Genomic DNA, 21,284 nt, shown 5'->3' with positions numbered 1-21,284 from the left:
GTATCTATCCATCCACTTGTTATAAAGAGTTTTGAGTTTCTGTTCTGTGACAGACATTGTACTACAGGCTGAGGACAGGGGAGCAATAAACTGTAAATGCTTTTCCCTATCTTCTTAGAAAAATGTGTCTGAAAACTGCAGTCAGCCTTGAGGGGAAAAATGGGGAAACACAGCTCAGTGATACTACTGATAAAAGGGAAGGAGTTGGATAAAGGGATTAGAAGATTTAAAAAAATAGATGCTTGAGTTGAGAGCTAAAATAATCAATTAGGGGCTAGAACTTGTTTTTTTTGTGATGGGCCAGGGAGTAAATATTTTAGGCTTTGTGGGTCAAGTGGCAACCAACTAACTACATTATCACAGCACAAAAGCAGTTATAGAAATATACAAACAGGTGGGGGCAAGAGAGATGGCTCAGTGAATAAGAGCACTTACCTCTCTTCCAAAGGTCCTGAGTTCAATTCCCAACACCCACATGGCAGCTCACAACTGTCTGATACTGTCTTCTGGTGTGTAGATATACATGCAGACAAAGTACCCATATACATAAATACATGAATAAAATAAATCTAAAGAAAGCTGCAATTCGTTTAAAAAAAGAAATATACAAACAGGAATGACTATATTCTAATAAAACTTTATTTATATTAATAGATACCTTAGGCTAGATTTGGCCTGTGAGCTATAGTTGGTCCACCACAGTCTATATAGAGAAATGGAATAAATAAAATCCTGTGAGAAAAGACAGTACAGCTGAGGTTCACAGAAAAGGGCAGTAAGATGTCACAGCCTGGGAGGTGTGAATACTTTAAAATTTCAGCATGTTACCTTTGGTCCTTATTCTAATAGTTAGCTTAAAAAGACATCCATGGTTGTTATGGGAAAATGGGGTAGAGAAAGACAAGAATGGCTATAGAGATTATTTAGTATTTATTGGTATTGTCTTAGTTAGGGTTTGTATTGCTGCAACAAAACACCATGACCAATAAGCAAGTTGGGGAGGGAAGGGTTAATGTGGCTTCCACTTCCACATTGTTGTTCATCACTGAAGGAAGTCAGGACAGGAACTCAGGCAGGGCAGGGTCCTGGAGGCAGGAACCGATGCATAGGCCATGGATGGTGGTGGTGCTGCTTATTGCTTGCCTCCCATGGCTTGCTCTGCCTGCTTTCTTATAGAACCCAGGATGATCAGCCCAGGCATGGCACCACCCACCATGGGCTGGCATCTCCTCAGTTGATCACTAATTGAGAAAATGCCTTATAGCTGGATCTCATGGAGACATTTCCTCAACGAGGCTCCTTCCTCTCTGATGACTCCAGCTTGTGTCAAGTTGACACACAAAGGCATCTGGGACAGCTATGTGCATCATGGACTATGACCTTTTACTGAGGTAAGGTGATGATGACTTGGGCAGAGATGAACAGAGAGAATGGATAGGGAGAAAACTACATGAGTTCTAGATGTATTGATACTTCAGCATAAGTTGCCCTTTATTTTAATTGGTTTCATTCTAGTTTTCTGAGCAAGGATTCCATGTAGGTCAGGTCAGTCTCAACTCTGCTATGTAGGTGAGGCTAGTCTTGAACTTTTGATCCTCTACTCTCAGTTCCACAGTAGGTGTGGAACTGTAGGTGTGAGCCACTATACCTGGGAAGGCAGGGTAGAAGAGGGCATATGGGGGTATAACTAACAATAAAGACCTTTCAAAGAAGACATATAGAAACTTACTGCTGTAGAACATACATACACACACACACACACACACACACACACACACACACACACACACACACACACCCCTAACATCCCCCCCACAAACACTCCCCTACACACACATCAAAAGACTCTAAATACAGTTACCCTATAACAACACCCCTAACCAGATACTACAACTTAACAAATAAAAACCTAAATTCCACAAATGATTTGTTGGACAGAGACGTCCCACAAAACCTCAAATATTATCGGATGTTGTCAGTGTTTCTGGTTACTCTCCAGAGCTTGACAATAAGAATCTTTCACTGAAGACAACACACACTTGAGTCAGAGAACATGGAAAACTTGAACTGGTACTGATACAGAAGCCACATTCCTACAGAACAGTTTTTATAATGTCGGAAGGTGCTATTCACACTGCCAGAATAAAGCAATTGCTAGTCTTACCCAGCTGTGAACTCTTTGATCTACAACAATTACTTGGCTTGGAAAGATATGTCTAATTTGCAATAGTGGCATGAATGTCATGGGAGTAATTAACCATTTTTGATTGACTTAGGTCAAACTCCTAAGTGGCACCATTATCAGGGACAGAACCTGGGAGTAGGACAGGGCCGTGTCCTAGGGCAGAACCTATAACTATTATTCTGCTGAACAGACATATATTTAAACTAAATTATCATAACTAACCAGTATATACATTGATTAGTGCATCTCTTAACCCTTTTCAGAGAAGCTTCTTGTGGTAGTAGATGGTCATTAATACAGAGACCCACAACTGGTTAAGGTGTAAAGAATGAAAGAGAGTGGAATACTCACATCTAAATTAGACATCTATAGCACATTCTTCCTCCCAAGCCTCCGAGATCATTGCGGGGGGGGGGGGAGGCGGGATTATAAGAGTCAGAGGCATTTACCCTTGGTTTCTCTATTTATTTATAGCAGGCACTTTAATTACCTTGTGTATCAGACAGAGTCAACATTTGTGTCTCCAGGCCATTTTCTGATGAATTTCAAGAACCTGGATTCAGCAGCCTACTTGACACCTCTGCAGTGACTCAATAGTACCTCAAACCTAATGGCTGAGATTTAAGTACCACCCACTCCAACAAAAATTTGTTTCCAATCTGGCTTGTGCTTTGGTTTACTGTCTCAGCATCATCACCAATCCACCTAGAGTGAGAATAAAACAGTAAAGATGAACTTCAGGGCTAAGACCAGGTGCCTCAGTGGTTACAGGCTAAGAAAAAAAAAAGAGCACCCAGTATAGAAGAAAGAGAGAAAATGGCTGTAGAAAAAGAGTAAGAAACAAGGAGAGCAGGAAAGTCAAGTAAAGGAATTGTTACTAGAAGGAGAGGCTACTGACATGTCAATCCCATAAGCCTTTGCTTTAAACCCAGGCTTGCTTTCCTTGGGACCTACATGACCTGGATTAAGTAAGTTACTTTAACTCTCTGAGTCTTAGTTTCTTTAAGTACACCACAACGACTTTCAATATTATAGGAAATGAGTCAGTCTGAGCCCCTTGTCCAGCAATTACTCACAAAGTGTTAGCTAGTAGAATTATCAGTGTTTTTCACTTATCCAGGCTGTAGCTTAGAGCTGAGGAGATGAAAAAAAAAAAAGAAGTCGTCTCTGAGACTTGGTTTATTCTGCTACCTAGCAACTACATATTTACATTTCCAGCATCTTTTCTTTATCCCTGATTACTCTAAGAAGCACTTCCTAAGTGCCCTGTTATAATTCAGGACCACCTGTGAAGTGTGGAGGACTATTCTATTTTCTTCTGGAGATGCAGTGGCTGGGCATAAATTGTCAGCAGCACCTTCAGCTTTTGTTGCTTCACTGATGTCCTTTTGAAAAGCTATTGGGAAGGAATGGCTGCACCAGCTCACAGTGACAGTGAAGGGCTGTCGATGGCAAAAATGTTGTCCCTACTCCTACAATGCAAAGACGAAGCTGTAGCACTCAAGGAGCCCATGAGGCCAGGAATCAGCACAAACCAAGGGCACCTGGCACCAGGGTCAACGGCTTTCAGATAGGTTAGCCTTCCTGGAATGTGAATTTAACTTGGCCATGGATGGGAGGCCCTGTCCTTAGTAAGTTCCAGCTAACAAGCCAGTCTCATCTCATGCCATGCGCTTTCAGCAGAGTGCACTGGACTCTGTCTCTGAGTCTGTGATGCTCTAGATGCGTCCAATCTGTTGTACCTTTCACCTGGGACAAGCCTTCTCTTGCATGGTCTTTAAATGAGCAGTTGCTAACTCAGTTAGACAGAGTTAATGACCTGCTGTGCCTCTGATTGGTGTTCCTGGGACACTATACATACCTTTCCTCTATCACTTACCATATTTATTGAAACAGATCCACTTATAAGTCTCCTTATGGAGGAGAGTAATATCCTTGAAGGCAGACAGCGTGTCTTATTTATCTTTACAATCCCTATAATATTTCCCCTATAGTCTGCATTCAATGAATATTTAAAGGAACACCTCAGCTATTCCCATAACCAGGAGATGAAAAGGATAATTCAATTTGAGAAGGTTCTATTTGTGCAGAAATCAGATTGGAGACAGGAGGATGTATACAGAAACTACTAGAAGACAAACCACTAATGATTATACAAGTATACACAGTGTTTCAACCCTTTGAGGGAAACTGTTGAACAAGAGCTAGAATGGTCACAGCTCCTAAACTACTCCTAATGCCATTAGTGACTTAATGAGTGTTCTTTAGAACCCTCTGCCCCAACTAGGACCAAATTCTCCACCTCTAATAAGAGAAGGCTGGATCAGACAGTATCTTGGGCATTTCTTAAATTTTACTGTGTATTGTGCTACATACATTTTTGTTCAAAATTCTTCTGAGCAATTTGCCACAAGCTAACTCCATAGTGCTTGTGATGGACAATTTGTCCACTTCCTTAAGGGCCACTTACAGTCCCATTCCTCTCTTCTGAAGAGCACACAACTCTGGGTTTCCAGGAGTTTAATAAGGGTGTCCTTTATCTGTCAGTCAAGTGGATGATTGCAAAATATTCAATAATCCCTGTAAAATATTCAATAAAACTGGAGGTGGCAAGCTTGTAACATTCAATTCTTCTCCAAGATTCAATTTAATCCCAGAGCAACCAGAAAAGATAATTGTTCCTGCAAACAGAATTTTTGCACTTCTTTTTTTGCATTCCTCTGAGTGAGGCTCTGTTGAGCTCCTGGTTTTCCGATGTGTGACTCATCATTGTTTCACCTTGGAAATTTCCACTCCTTCCATCCTGACTCTTAGGTTGTTCACTTTTCAGGTAAAAGGAGAGGAAAATCCCATATGGTTGAGAACCCTTGACAGGCAGATCCTTACTTGTATTGACACATGCTAGCAGCCTTCAATTCAACTACTTCTGACAGCAATGTCCTTTTGAAACAGCCACTCCAGGGAAAGGAACAGTCAGGAGCCTTTCCACCCAGTGAGCCTGTGACTGTCTTAGTATCAGAGACAACTTAGCAAATGAGGCACAAGAGCCCTGGAGTCTGACAGACCGTGGTTGTACCTTGAGCTAGTGACTTTAAAACTTGAACTTAATTGAAATTACCTGAAAAGCATATTGAACATGTTTATCCCTAAGTACTAGCCCCCTGATTGTGTTCATATGGAGACAGGGCTTTGGGACACACCGCTTTAGATGGATGACTCAATGTCTGTGGACCTGAGTTTCCCTTCTTTTCTTTATAAACTTTTGAATAAATAAAAACATCCCATCCAAAATTAACCAAACCCAAATGCTATACATCTCAGCAGACTTTTATACTGGTAGAATAGGCTTGAGTTTCTTGGTCTACAAAATGGCAATGATAATGCCAATCTTCCATAAGGCAGTGTAAAGGAGTGGTTTTGGCTATGGAGACAGAGCTGTCAGACAGACCTAGGTTTTAGGTCTAACTCTATTTAGGAGCTCCATTTACTTCTATTTTTAAGTCTTGGTTTCCTCATCTTTAAATCATCAATTTACAATATTTAATTAATCCTGTCAATATGCTAATGATATTAATAAATATGATATTAAGTATTCTGCATTGAAATGAGGATATCATTAACTACTTTCAGAAGATTTATTTATTCTTATTTTATGTCTATGAATATTTTACCTCCATGCATTTTTGTGCACTGTGTGTCTGGTGCCCACAGAGACCAGAAGAAGGCACTGAACCCTGTGGAAGTCAGTGAGCCACAATGTGGGTGTTTGGAACTGAATCCATGTCCTCTTCAAGAGCAGCAAGTATTTTTAACTTCTAAGCCACTTCTCTAGCCAAAATATCATTAATTCTTGAACAAGGATAACTACTACTATAAATATAAACAAAAAATTCCTTTCTGAGACTCCAGACCTGGAAGAGTAAATGATGTCAGTGGCGACACAGTTGGAAGTAACACATAACTTGGTGGACTTGGCATAAATAAGACATCAAGTCATTTCCCCTTAGAGGTTTGTAAGTCAAACATAAACAGTATGTTCTGAATGCCAGTTTGGATCGAGAGTGCGAATGATGACAGCTCTCTGAAGTCCTAGCCTGGAATAGAGTGCCATGGTTATCTTGGGAACTCTACTCCATAACTATGGGTCAAATAGATAGAAGGGCCAAAAGAGGTTTTGATCAGACTGACCACAGGTACTAGCATTTTACTGAAGCCTGATAACTGAAGAGGAACTATTTAGCATGTAAGAAAGACGTGGGTGTATAGGAAACTCCATTCTAATAGTTTAATAGATGGGGTGGGGGTGGGTGCCAGAGGAAGAGAAAGATTGATTCCATTATCCTATCCAACACCAGAGGGCAGACAAAGCCAGCGCTGGGCTACTGATTGGTACATAGGTGAAAAAACAGAAATAAATGAGTTGACATTATAGTGACAGATTTCAGGTTCATAGAAGAGGGAATTCACTCTGAGAAAAGTTAAAGAGTCTGGAATTAGAGAGATCTTAGTATGAATTCTAATTCCATCATTTATTCATTGATTGATTGATTCATATAAATAAATTGTCAGTGAGTATCTGGTGGTCAGAGACTTGGGCAGTGGCCAGAGTGTGTTTTTATAAGAAGCCACAGAGGACCCAGGAACTATGCTTAGGACTTTAGGCTATAATGGTGTTATTTATAACACCAGGGTAAAAGTTCTACCTAGCCTGTTTGGAACTAGATACAATATAGGACACTATCTAGCAAAATAACAGACTCAGATAGGTCCCCAATGGAGGGACCCATCATCACTATCACATACCACCAAGTCTACAATTATGCCAGAGAAGGCCAAGACTCATTTCTGTAGCTGGCTCACCTCAAGGAGTTCATCACAATCTTCCCCAAACCCTGGTACATGTTAAGGTTCTCATCTATCTTCCCAACGCCAATGTCTCCAGTTACACAACATATTTCTAAAATAAATCAGTCTGCATTTTGCCAGGTGCTTCTTTCTGCCTGCCCCATCTCTGCTCCACCATCCTATGAGGGAATCAAACTTGAACATTTCCCGACTTGAGCCCAAAGAAACCCTTTTATGAGTTCTGTCTGTTGAGTGACAGGGACATGCCTCAGGCTTCAGGGGCTACTCTCATCATCAAAAGAAAACAGCACTTGAAGCATTTCTGTTTGGACTGAAATGATCCAGGAGAAGATGACACATGAATACATAAGATGAAGAAGATATAAACACAATATACAAGGACAGAACCCAAAGAAACACCCAGAAAAGGACCAAAAAAATCACAGAGAAAAAATTATCAATATGCAAGACAATAAGATCAAAATCAGATTACTGAAGAAAAGACATTGTTTCTTTAAATGGAAACAATGCACATGTTTGTTCTTGAAATGTACTCCTAGGTATATTTTGGTCACAAAGACGGGGAAGAATCATGGAGTTCTTTGTGTAGGTCGCTTTAGCACAAAGTCATTGTCTAGACCTCTGTTTTCCTGCCCTGTGGTGAGCCAGGGGCCAGAAGCCATCCATGTTCATTTATTTCTGTATCTTCTTGCAGATTGCTCCAGCTCAGCAGTAATGAGGATGAGACCACTGATACAGAGTCTTTTTTTCCTACGAAGCTCCTAGAGGGACAATTCCTACAGAACCTGTTTGTGAGAATGTCTACTGGGCAGGTGCACCTGCAGCAGGGTTTGGATGAATAGAGGAGATGGGAGGAGACACTGCCCTCCAGCTCTGCAGGGCTATTTTGCCTTTGTATCTTTTCTCTTCTACCCAGCTTCATGGTAGAGGGATTGATAAAGATTAAAGACAAAGATGCCCAGTTTGCAAAGGAGAATGTGTGCTTTTGGATGCAGATTTCTTTAAAGAATTTTAGGAAGATGTTTTAATATATGAACGTAGCAGTTTACTGCCAAGTGGGTTTACTAATAAACGTTTGGTCAGGACATGGTTGCTGTAAGACTGGACTTAGATGCTCATCAGAGCCCAGTACCTCCTGACAATCAAACTGGCTCCATGGCAGCACCCAGATATAGACCTCTGTGTTCAACAGAGGGGTGGCAGCAGCATTTGCTCACATGGTAGAAAATTTACCCACCCCATCACTGGAGAATAGTGCTGTCTGTCTCTGCCATTAACAAGGGCTCACTCAGTGAAACTGATAATTGCCAAGATACAATTAATGGCTCTGGTGAGGGTGGATAACTCCATTTGGCTCCTAATCTCATCTCTACTATTTCTGTGCTATGTGACTTTGGGCTTTGTTTACTTTAGTTGTCCTAAACCTTGTTCCCTCATTTTCAAAATGGAGGTAATATAGAAATCACATAATTCTGAGGAAGTTTGACAAGAATTTACAAAAGAGCAAAAAGATCAAGTGCATAGTAGGTACTCCCTGGAGTTATTCTCCTCTCTGAGTGTTTGCTACCAGGAAGTTGAGAGACAGATTGTTATTTCAGCGTTAGTAACTGCTGCAGGCACCTGCACACTCATATACATATCCATCCATATTCACACACACACAAATAAAATGTGAAACAATGTTTATCTGTGAGTTCCTAGTTTATAACTACTTTTCTCAAACTGCTCCTGACTTAGCAGGGCACTTACTTAGTGGTCTAGTGTCTGGTGATTTCAATATGATCTAGCTTGCATATTTACATTCAGTTATGATATATTATAAAGTTGCATTGACTTTATTGTTTTTATTTATAATTTTCTGATCTTAATTTGTTACTATTGTTTTATTATGGGTGCTCTTGTTGGGTATTTCCCTAAATTCTTGACACTACTGGGTAGATAGACTTTAAATGATACAAAGAAAATTGTGTCCCAATTATGTTAAAGACCATGTACTCTGTACCCCAGCTTTCCCACATGTAGAAGAGACAACATATTAAACCTATAAGTTATCCACAACATGAAAACAAGGGTCTACTGTTGAAATGTGTTGCACAGATAGAAACATTTATCTAGAGGCTGGAGAGATGGCTCAGTGGTTAAAAGCTCTTGCTTGCTGTTCTTCCAAAAGACGAGAGTTTGGTTCTCAGTCCCCAAGTTAGGTGGTTTACAAGCTCCTGTAACTCTAGCTCCATGGGAGTGCGGTCAATGGTAACCAGTGAACAAGGAAGCCTAAATGCAGTATGAGAAAGGTGAATAGCCAAGCTCCCATGTCATAGGGATACAACTGTGATTTGTTTTCAAGCATTTTACCTAGTCTAGATATGAGCCAGGAGAAGACACATAAATACAGGAGACAAAGAAGCAGAAGTAAGAATGATATATAAGTTAAGTGCTTGAAGAAAGACCCAGAAAACAATCCCAGTGAGCTAAAGATCACAGGAAAAAAAATACAAGTACTCAAGGCAGCCAAGATCACAATCAGATTACCTAATAAAAGCCAGCATTTCTTTAAATGGAAAACAATGTGCATTGTTTGTCCTTGAAATGTTTCATGCACTGCTTTTAAAAGAATGCCAAAGCACTCCAAACAACAGCCCATATCTGACAGAGCCGTGTCACCCTGCTGCCCTAGAGATCATTGTTCCTATACAGTATTGGGAGGCTTGACTGAATAGATGTTACCTAACGTAGCAGTCACTGGTAATAGATAAGGTCAGAAAACAGACCTAAGCAGGAGGAGGCAGAATTTGAATAAAGCTAGGGCTCACCTGCTCAATAATGAAATAATTGCCCAAAGCATGTCCTTCTACAATCTTACCCAATGTAACAACTGTTCTCCTGCCCTCCCTCTCTCAATGCTGTCTCAAAATTTGCACATAATCTCAGTCGCTCTTAAAGATGCCGATTCAGAAGCCAGACAGCCACTTCCCTAATGTCACGAAAATAGATTCAATTTTACATACATCAGGGTGATTTTAGAAGCAATTTCTGCATCTCCAGTGTAAGCATTACTTACATTTTCCCCTTCAAATCTCATCCCAGTGGTTCCATAGGGCATTTTAAAAGTTACCTGATGCATTTTAGGGCATTCAAAAAAAAATCCCTAGAGTGTGTTTATAGCTGCAGCCCTAGACACTAGATACATAGAAAGAATTCTAAAATATTCAGTGATTCAAACAAATGCAAGATTTCATAAGAATTGAATATAACCAGTCAATTGAAAGTTGTTTTTTCTGTCTTTTAAAAAGGGATATCATTAAAATAAATATGTATACAAAGGTACATAGGAGTACACATGGTTTTACATAGGCATGTAATACAAATGTAAAATATGGACACCTCACACACTGAATTGTTTGGGAAGACTATCCTTGATCTTTAAAATGCCTCATCAGATTCCACTGAATGCTCTCCCCTTTATTTCTCTTTTGCTAGGATCCACCCAGTCATCAGCATTTTTATCTTGAGAGTCTAAATTTTCTCCACAGTGAAAACAATGGTGATATTTCTCTTTGAAATCAAAGAAATCAGTGTGACCTAGGTTGTTTTCCCATGTGACTGTGAAGCTTGAGATTAAATACCTGCAATTTTGGGTTACAGTGATTGTCAAGCTTCTTGGACCATAATCTTTTGGCATCTGATGTCTTTCTAGGGTGCCTTTTTGTACACGAGGTGGGGCTATACAGGAGAGGTTTTGTGTGGGTAAGTACCAGTAGGTACAGTCTCAAGAAAAACTTGTATTGCTCAAAGTAGAAGGGCCATAGATACCTCAATTGCAACTCGAGGCCAACTTTTCTTCAAGGACTTGCTAAGCCCACTTCCTAGCGTGCCCCTCTGTGCCTTTTCAGTTCTCTGTCTGCTTCCCTTTCTGAATCCCTAGGAAATAAATGAATCCAGGCAATTCACCCAGATTAAGGCAGGGAAGGGATGTGTGTAGGATAAAACAGATCACAGATTGCCTCTTATCTCAGAGGAAGAAGTAGCAAAAATTAAGTATTTGTTCATAAGATCATCAGTATATTTTTTAGAATTTTGTTGCAAAAGCCGTTATCCAACCTTAAGTAGTATTCAAACTTAGCATTGTCAATAGGGGCAGAGTGATATCATGTGGTTATTGATAAAGTTTAGAGCAATAAACAATACCACTATGTTGTCTATCTTTTTCCAAAATGATTAACCTAAATGAAATTTGATGGTCAATCAGACAGCTCTGGTGGTAGACCATCTATGGAACAGCCATCTCAGACTTTTGAAAGCTGTCAGATTCCTGAGAAAATAAACCCAAGGGATTATAGGGTAGCTGACAGAGAGAACAATCCAAGTGGAATGTGAGTGCCTTGTCTAAATCCTGATTTACAGAGAAGAAACCAAAATATTCTGGGGACTCAAAGGAATTTTAACTGTGGATGAGCATCTTTGCTGTCATTGGATCAAGGTCATACTTCTTAAAGAGCTAATTTTATTGTGGTGTGTTGAAGAGCTGTTTTATATCATAGGAACCATAAACCCCAAATTTTCCAAAAAACTTCAAGTTAGTTTCTAAATAGCTCAGAAGAATGAGTTTAGTGAGAGAAAGTGCAAACCAGTCTCAATGTTGAAAAATGTTACCAGTTGGTGAATACAGGTAAAGCATACTAGTATTCCTTTTTCTCAGCCTTTTCTTGGGGGAGGGTATGTTTAAACTAACTTTCCCTCCCCAAAGACAGCTTACCTACATTTGTAATCATCATTGCCTTTTTCAAGGTTGTGTGTTCCTAACCATGGTATATGCCTGGATGATGTTACAAAATCCATGGCCCTCAATCCCTGCCCTATCTCTCACCCACAAGGAGATTTTGTTGGAAAACCTTCCAAGTTGTATGTTGCACTCCAGCTTAGGGGGTCTTAAATCCATGAGAAATGATCTATGTGAATCTGGGAAGCTGAAGAAAACATATCTTACCTACAATAGGATCTGTAACACTAAGTATCTCATGGGATTATGGTGGGAATGAAACGAGAGTGTTTGTATCATAGATGGTGTGACATTACATATTGGTTTCCTTTATTCTTTCATGTTCTCATCACTAAACATCCTCTAGACAGACCATATATAAAATGGTCTTTACAAAATGTGGTTCATTCTGTCTATAATGTATGATATATATAGTGAAAAGTTATTATCTTATTATTAAAACCAGGAAAGAACTAGCTTATAGCATTGTTGAAAGATTAGAATAAAAGGCAGTTTTCTCAACTCTGGCCACCAATATAGGCTTATAACTACCCAGCCTTGGAGCTCTCCTTTGGATGAGTCAGCTATGGAATCTAAACCACTTATATTAGCCAAGGATGCCTTATTAACTCTGCATGAAGATGAAGGCAGTCTTGACCTAATATAACTATCTGGGGCTCAGGAGGCACAGCTTCCAGTATGTGCATGGACCCCAAGAAGCCTTGAGATTTTATAGATTGTTTCTCAAATATTAGGAACAGAAAAATTCCATGACTCATCTACCTTGCACAGTAAAATGTGAAATAGTTTTGAAAATTGTCAGCCACTAAATTCAATACAGAATGCTTTTTGCCTTAAGGCCACAATCCTCCTCCTTCTTTGTACCATTATTATTTTTAACTACCTGTCTCTATTTAAGATGACTTGTTCCCATTCCATCTACGTAGGCATAGACTCTGTTTCTCTCTCTCTCCCTCCCCCTCTCTCTATATGTGTGGTTTATGGTTACGTGTACTTTCACATGTATTTGCATGTGTGTGCATGTGGACACCAGAAGTTGCTATTTTTTAACTACCCCAATCACTCCCTACCTTCTTTCTTGAGGCAGGGTCTCTCACTGGACTTGGAGCTGACTGGTTAGGCTAGACTGGCTGGCCAGCAAGCCCTAGGGAGTCCTCCTGTCTCCATCTCCCCAGTGTTGAGTTTATTGGAATATACCACTCAGACTAACATTTTCTTTGGGTATTGGGGATCCAAATTCAGGTCTTCATGCTCATGTGGCATGTCCATTGGCTGAGCCCCCTCCCCAGTCCCATATTCTTAAATAGTTTCTTTATATCAGGTTGGGCTACCCCAAAGCTTTGCCAGGGAGAAGACTTGTCCTCTCTGATATCCCAGGAAAGCATTCTGATCCCATAGTTTACTGGACTTGACTTGTGAGTAATCCACAGGAGAGGTACCAGGACCCAAACCGACCACTGATACGCCATTCACCTTAGTTGACTCGACTTACTGAATCCATTAACATCCTGAGAACTGGAGGAGAAGCCTTCATCATTGCGGGTGGTGCTGAGCTTGGTGGCAGGCTTGTCAGTTGAGGCCACTGGGCCCATCTCCCTCTGGGCTCCGCTCTGTGTCTCCTTCTGCTTCTTAGCCAGCTTCCTTTGGGACATGTGCAAGGGAAAAATCACAGTCAGATGGTTCTAGTTGCATTAGAGGACTGGGAAGGTAAGTTGCTCTTTTTCCCCATCCCCCATTCTCAACAAAGAGGCAAGGTAGGCTGTCCAATGTCAGGGTTAAGTCAACACAAACCTTCCTGAAACTAGAAATCATTTTCATTTAGTAGTTGTTTTTCCCACAACAATGAGCATGTTATATATTTGAGCTTATAATGAGAAATCAATGAGGCTCTATGATGCTTCCTCCACTTTCTTTTTGGAGGGAGGAAAGGTCAGGCTGCTCCCTCTGTTTTCATACCTCTAAACACCCCCCTAACAGTCCCAATGCATAATGCTATCTATCTTTGAATTATACCAAGTAACAGAGATTTTTATTCCTCCCTAGGGAACTAAAAGGTCAAAGGCTTCTTTTATGGACTTACAGATCCATTTTACTTGAATTTTAACCAGTAGGGTTTAGATATTTCATAAGAGACATAGTCTTTCTCAGAGATTTACTAATGAAGAATCTACCACATAGCAGTAGACTAAGTGGGGTTGGTGGTTGGTGAGGGTAAAGGTTAGTCTTTTAGCTCAAAGAAAGAAAAGCCAATGCTGGACTTGATTCATAGACATTCCTATAGAAGCGGCAGTCCCAGAGAACCAGAGAGGCATTCATTATAACAATAGTGCAGAGGGGGCATTTCTTAAAGTTTGGTGCAAATATGAATCACCTGAAGATGTAAGATAGCACCCAGAGGCCCAGATTCAGGACCGATAGATAGCTGCCAAGGTCCCTTAGTTGTCCTGACATCAACCACTGAATCTACACTCTCTTTAGCTCTAGGAAGACATGTGTTCATAGCCTCCCTCTGCTGCCTAGGGCAGGTTTCTTGATCTCTGTCTATGCTGAACTCTTCTACACATTGTAGTGAATAACAGAATTAGCCTCATGTAGTCATAAGGATTAAATGGGGCAGCACATCCAATACACAGAGCACAGTGCCTGGCACTTAGAGGATAGCAAGCACATAGATATTACTATTAAATCTTTGCTGACTCAACCAACCACATTCAAATGTCTCATCACTCTCCCCAGCAGTCCCACAGTGGAATTCTGTCTTCGAATTCTATCAAGTGACAGCAACTTTGATTCCTCGCTGGGGGATGAAAAGGTCAAAGACTTCTCTTATGAATTGAAAAATTCATTTCACTTAAATTTCAACTGATGGGGCTTAGGTATTTCATAAGTGATAAAAATATGATAACCTTTCTTGCATGTGGTCCCTTCGGTTTTACACACCCATCTAAATATAGTCATTATGCTCCTATCAGATGAAAATCTGTTAGCTAAATACGTATTTTAAGGATAGGTTTCTTTGAGTACATTGCTCTAGTCTTCACAGAACCTGCTTTGAACTTTAGCCTTTGTTATTCTTGTCTTAGTGTAGAAAGAACAGGCATCCCAGAGAGGTGAAATTAAATGTAACATAGAAAAAATGCTCCTAACCATTGAGAGGTCATTCCAAGAGTTAATGATCTCTCTGCTATAAAAAGCACTACAGGAAAGGGTTAATCTAAATATAGAAGTATGTTAGAAGAGTTTATCTGGATCCAACTCTCAATAGACAGCCTCCCCCCAAGAACCCAAGTCCAATGTGTAGGTGTAGACTCCACATTGAATATAGTGTAGACTACATTGAGCATGGCAGAGTATCTTCTCAAAGTATCTTCACTTATTTATAAAAGAACTATTGAAAAAGACCATGGGGCAGCAAGATGATATAACATAGAGATAAGACACCTTGCTTCCCACCTAGGGGCCTAGAGGGACAAGCAGAGGAAGCCATAATTGGAACCCCTCAGGAGATAGTTGAAAAGAGAAGGCCAGATGGGCAGAAGCTTTCTCTTGAAGGTTGCAGTCAGTCCTAGATGAACACAGAGAGGAAATCATGGTTCACAATACCCCAACTCCACTTTCCCCATCCTCTGACTCCCTATAGCATTAGCTGGAACCAAATTAAAAGCTACAGGTGTCAAAGATTCCCTCTGGTGGAGTTCCTGCAGAGAACACCCCAGCAGTAGAATTCATGGCAGAGATAAGGACAGGGTGAGTCTGGACAGAGAAGAGACTAGCTTTTATATTTCTCATTTGGCCATAATGTGAATTTGGACATAAAGTGGAATTCTTCATTTATTCATTCATTCATTCATTCATTCATTCATTCATTCATTCATTTATTCTTAACAATTGACCTGGGGAAGGAATTGCACTCAAGAAAAGAAACACATTTTTTTTTTGTTTGGTCATTAATAGTTTGGCCAGAGGCAGACTGTTGTACTAGTAAAACCACTCCAGGTGGTCAAAGAAAAGACAAGAAATATAACTTGGTTCAGCCTTGTTCTCTCTCACCATCATCAAGCAATCAACAGGCAAAGAACACTAACAAAAAGAAAATGAATAATTTTGTAGCTGATGACATTTCAAAACTATTCTTCATTCATTATCAAAAAGGAGTCTGTTTAAAAATGTATATGTAACCTTCTTAATTATAAATTTGAAAGATTATACAGCAGATATTTTGCCTCCATCCAAACTCGCTCACATTGGCCCACTAGGAAATAAGAGGAAATCTGATAAGAGAATTAACTTGAAAACTACAAATGAGTATGAATCAGAGCTTTGCTATTTCCTTGGAGGCATAACTTCCAGCCAATCTCTTTCCATTCAGGGTAAATAATATATAGAGAATTGTTTTCAACACAAATCACTGGCTTCCAAAGGAATACTAATATCCAAAAGAGGTCTTACTACTTATTTAAAAAATGACATTTTATAGAAAGGTTTAGATAGATCCAAATACACACACACACACACACACACACACACACACACACACACACACACACACACACAGAGAGAGAGAGAGAGAGAGAGAGAGAGAGAGAGAGAGAGAAACAGCCTCTCTAAAATATGGATGTAATAGCAAATTTAAAAACTAAGTTGTAAACAGCATCTATCTGATCTCTATGTTAGCCAGATTTACATAAAAAATACCAGAGACAATGAATTTCTAGAGAGAAAGGTTTCTTAGGCATCACTGATATGCTGACCCCTCTTGCTTTTTTTTCCTCTAGCAAGAGATGAGCATGTTAATGTACATGGCAGAGAAAGCTGCTCAAGACAGGAGCCAGGAAACAAAATGATTTAGACAGGTAGAGGTCTGAAAAATTTCCCTAGTGACCCTTCACTAAGTCTTACAGTTCCAAAGCACCTACAACACTGCACTCTGGAACCCTGTCCTTAACACATAGTCCTTTGTGGGAGGCATGGGGCTCCTCCAAACCATCGTAATGTCCCGGGATGAGTCCACAGCTGAAGCTTTGGGCTTGCCTTGGTGATGGGTGTTCTATGTGAGTGTTTGGCAATGGGTAAACACAGCCTTAAAGGTGGAAACGGAGGAGACACAGAAGAAAAGAAAACACAAACTCACAGCTGGCATTCAAAATGTAAGAATTAAAACAATCCTAGAAATAGGAAAAAATTGGATATTTTTTGCCATTATCACAGAATTTAACTTATCTCTCCCATTTTATTTTTTTTCCTCTGGAGAACGCCCAAATCTGAAAATACCAAAGACCTTCAAATTATGGTCTAGGCTTCAGCTTAGCCTCCTATTCACACTTCCTAGTAAACAGCAACTCTGTTCCCCATCCCATGATGCTTAATACTCCTGGCCTTGATGTGTTCTTATTCTCCACTGGGAACCTTTCTTCATCTTTCCAAGTTCAAAGTCATTCCAATGTCAGACCTCCTCTGGGGCTTCTTGCTGCTCCACTAACAGATCTGTAATTTTCTCCTCTCAGGCTGTCTCATTCTTTGAACAAATATTTGAGCACATACATGTATCAGGCTCTGTTAAATGGAAGAAAGTTGTGTCTTCTTCACCTTGACCCTCTACAAGCCCAGAGACAAATGACAAAGACACCCATTAAATAGGTAAGTGCAGAAATATAAAATTACAGAGAGGAAGAATGCTAAGAAGAAATATTTGGTGCTATGAGAGAGTTAATACGTGATTTGAACTCTGGCAGGAGACCAGGAAAGGGTTTGACGCTGTGTCAGCTAAGCACTCATCCATTCTTGTGACAGTCGTTCAACTCTCACCCACTAAGATAAGCACCTCTTGGGAGAAGGGCTTTTGACTCCTTGTACCTACTCCAATTTCTTGCTGAGTATCTGGCACATATCCCATGCTCAATAAATCTGTTGCACAAATTTCTATTTAAAAGTCTACGATTTGAAGTGTAGAAAAGATTGTTATCCTGCTCTGAGTACAAATTATAACCACTTCAAAAGTAGCTAAGTGCAACCAAAGCGAAGGAACACCCTGTACGATATCAGTTTGGGTCTTGGAATGTATGTACCTTGGGATATTTTTGGTAGATAACTCAGCATTTTGTTCTTGGAATATTTGCAGAGTTAGTGTTCACAGAAGTCTGTATGTTTTCTAAAACTCTGGATACCACAGAGTATCCCAAGTCACAGAACCATTAAAAACAAACAAAATAGCCAAACATCATAAAATAGTCATATGAAGCCTGGGGTTGTCCTTCAGGGCCTTTAACACCGGAGTACTTGTGACTTTTCTGAACTTGAAAGTATTTCTCTATTAGTTTTGCAGTTCTTGCCAGTTGAGTCACAAGTTTTCACCAGCAGGGGGTACCAAAAGCTGAAGAAAAAAACAGAAATAGAGGCCTCTGAATTCCTCTGCTGGTCATTTCTAGAGCAGGAGAATGCTTCAGGACAGTAATCTCAACCTTTGAAGGCCTTAAAAAGTGCTCTCTCCTCTTGTAGATGTCTTCATTTCTTTTCTAAAATTATTTTCTTACCCTTTGCTCATGAGTTTCTTGCACAGGCAGTTAATGCGCACTTCCTTTATACCTGTGGCTGAAGACAGGCTATCCCGCTGAATACAAACAACAACAACAACAATAATAATAACAGATGGGAGCCTTTCCAGTTCAGGCTTGGGGTGTGAGGATCCCCACAGCTAGAAGAATTTAAGGACAGACTGGAAACTTTCTTGGAAAAGAGGCAATGAGGGATTCCAACATTGACATTCACAAAATCCCTCAGTCTCTTCTTGGCTTGGAATAGGAGGATCCAACTTATTATTAGAAATCTTGAGAGTTCCATCTAAGGATTTTTATTGGATATGAGCAACTATATATATTCTATTTGTCAGACATTGACCAGCCATGGACACTCTCCTGTGCAGACACTCAACAACCATGGACACTCTCCTGGGAAGACACTGACCAGCCATACGTACTCTCCTGGGAAGACAATGACCTGTCATGGACACTCCCCTGGGCAGATATTGACTAGTCATGTACATTCTCCTGTGTAGATATTGACCAGGCACTTTTTTTCCTTCCCAGAGGACTTTGCCTCTGGCCCAGCCTTTTCTAGCAACTCTGGGTCGAATATCTTGCTAACTCAAAGAGACTTGAACCTTGAAGCCAGCATGTATACCACATGACTGATTCCCTACCTATGATTGCCCATAATAACAGGAAGAGAACTATACTAGTCTCCCATTTCACAGAAGAGACTTCCTCTTAATAAGGCCTGGATAGAGGGTTCTTAGTCAAGGCACACAACACATAGGTAGGAGCCATAGGACCTAGTCTGTGTTTTCTGCCTGTAAACTCACACACCCGTTCCAACACTCTTGTACCTCTTCTCTAGGGATGGGATTAGAAATGCAAATTAGATGACAATACCCCTATGCTGAGGAAACCACACATTTTGATTGCAGGACATTGAGAAATCAAACTGGAAGTAAGCTTGAAGTTTCTTTCCTGCTGGTTAGCTTTCATATACTGCCAGAAGGAAAAGCCAGCTGCCAGAGGAAAAAAGCTATCAAGAGTTTTACCCAGCTGTGAGCCCTATGAGCTGCAATACTCACCTACCGGGAAATATGTGTCCACTGGTGCCATAGTGATGACTGATAGAGGGCTAACTGACAGCTTTTGGGTTGAATTTGAGGTCTGCTCCAAGAAGGTAATTCATGCCTGGCCCTGGAAAACCTGGTCACAAGTCCATGACAAGGGGGTCATAGGCCATAGGGGGAACATACTATTGTTAATTTGCTAAGTACACAGGTATCTAGTTGTGCTCTCAACACTGCCGTTTATGTACATAGATTAGTGCTTTGTTCTCTAAACACTTCTGTTTATATGCATAGATTAGTGCTTCTAGCCTTGGTCAGGGAAACTTCTGTTTAAATGGGCACCAGTTAATGTAGAGATTCAGAACTGATCACAGTGATGAGAATAAACGATGACTGAGTGTTCATCCCTAAATGACATTTATTTTGCCATCTCCAACATCACTGAAGAGGGACAGAAAGATTGTAAGAGCCAGAAGGTAGGAAGGAATGATGTGAAATGTTATCTTCTGAACATGACATGGCTGTAGCACCCATGAACACACAGCAACAGTGGTTACCTCCAGATGACCTGCCCAATGCGGAGCCCCTCAACATTCCAACATTCGAGGGGGTAGAGCTCATGAGGCTCCATTCCTCTCTGAGGAGCAAGAGGCAGTTAATGGGTGCTGGAGGTCATATTTCCCAGGGATGTAAACACTGACTGGTAGGTAAATTGTTCTTCCAGACTAATAACAGTAACAGGGCACAAAAGACTTTTTCTTTTAGGTTTTTTTTTTTGTTGTTGTTGTTGTTTTGTTTGTTTGTTTGGTTTTCGAGACAGGGTTTCTCTGTAGCTTTAGAGCCTGTCCTGGAACTAGCTCTTATAGTCCAGGCTGGTCTCCACCTCACAGAGATCCTTCTGCCTCTGCCTCCCACTCCTTGTATGAGAGCTTCTCTACTTTCCCAAGGAAGCAAAGTCGCAACAGCAGCAACAGATCTTATTATGACTTAAATACCTAAGGGACCATGGCCACCACCTATCAACCTCCATCCCTCTGCCTTGCTCTCTGTGTCTGTGCCTCTGTTGGTCTATCACTACTTCTTTTTTTCAGACCATGTCTGCCACTCCTTTTCTCACACTTGAAACAGGCTCTTCTTTTACCTAAGATGCATTTAGACCCCACTGGACATGCTCCTGAGCTGGTACTGATTCAGTATGGAGGGCATACGACATACATATGGGCCACTTTCATATGTGCTTATGGACATACTGTCCCAGAACCCTGAAATAGCATCTAGTAGGAGGAGCATGGACTCTCAAACCAGATTGCTGAGGCTCAAGCCATTGTCTATCATTTACTAGCTCTGTAGTTGGGTAGTTTCTCTCTTCTCTATAACTCAGTCTCCTCATCTGTCAACCATGCAGAAGTTTGTGAATTTTCTCACTGCTTCAGGGTAGACACTGTGATAAAGATTTTGAAAGTATTTACACCTGGATCTGTTACCTGACAAGTGAGCCCTATACAAGATGTTTATTGGATCATAAGCAATGAGGAGGGATAGGAACACTTTATAGGAAAGTGAGAGCAGAATCCATGGTTCAGATGCTGGGTGTTACCCTGGATGCTTTCAAGCCACAGTGCTCTGAAAGTCCCAGGCTGGGCAGGCAGCCCTTGCAATTTTAGTGCTATGGAAATACTATTGACCTTAGCTCTGGACTGCCTAGTTTGCAACTATCTGTGATCATGATTAAGTCTCCATCTCCACCAGGTAATGAGACTTACTTTCTTCATCTGTAGAATACTCAGATATATTATTGTTTACTGAATGACTGTACAGATTAAAAATAATCACTGGTGACTGAGGTGATAGTTCCGTTG

The 21,284-nt window shown here is 40.5% G+C and overlaps 1 protein-coding gene across 1 annotated transcript in view; it reads right to left on the bottom strand.

The window, feature by feature from the left end:
* Ptprt (protein tyrosine phosphatase receptor type T) overlaps nucleotides 1–21,284 on the bottom strand; it is a 783,865-nt gene that overhangs the window by 105,638 nt on the left and 656,943 nt on the right. Inside the window, exon 14 of the mRNA XM_035446780.1 lies at nucleotides 13,321–13,469. Within this exon, the coding sequence (XP_035302671.1) occupies nucleotides 13,321–13,469 (149 nt within the window). The remainder of the gene's footprint in view (nucleotides 1–13,320; nucleotides 13,470–21,284) is intronic.

This window comes from Cricetulus griseus, chromosome 6 (assembly GCF_003668045.3).
Source record: "Cricetulus griseus strain 17A/GY chromosome 6, alternate assembly CriGri-PICRH-1.0, whole genome shotgun sequence".
Taxonomy (NCBI): Eukaryota; Metazoa; Chordata; class Mammalia; order Rodentia; family Cricetidae; genus Cricetulus; species Cricetulus griseus.
Note: the sequence above shows the minus strand (reverse complement) of the source record. Positions and strands in the feature narration are given on the sequence as shown.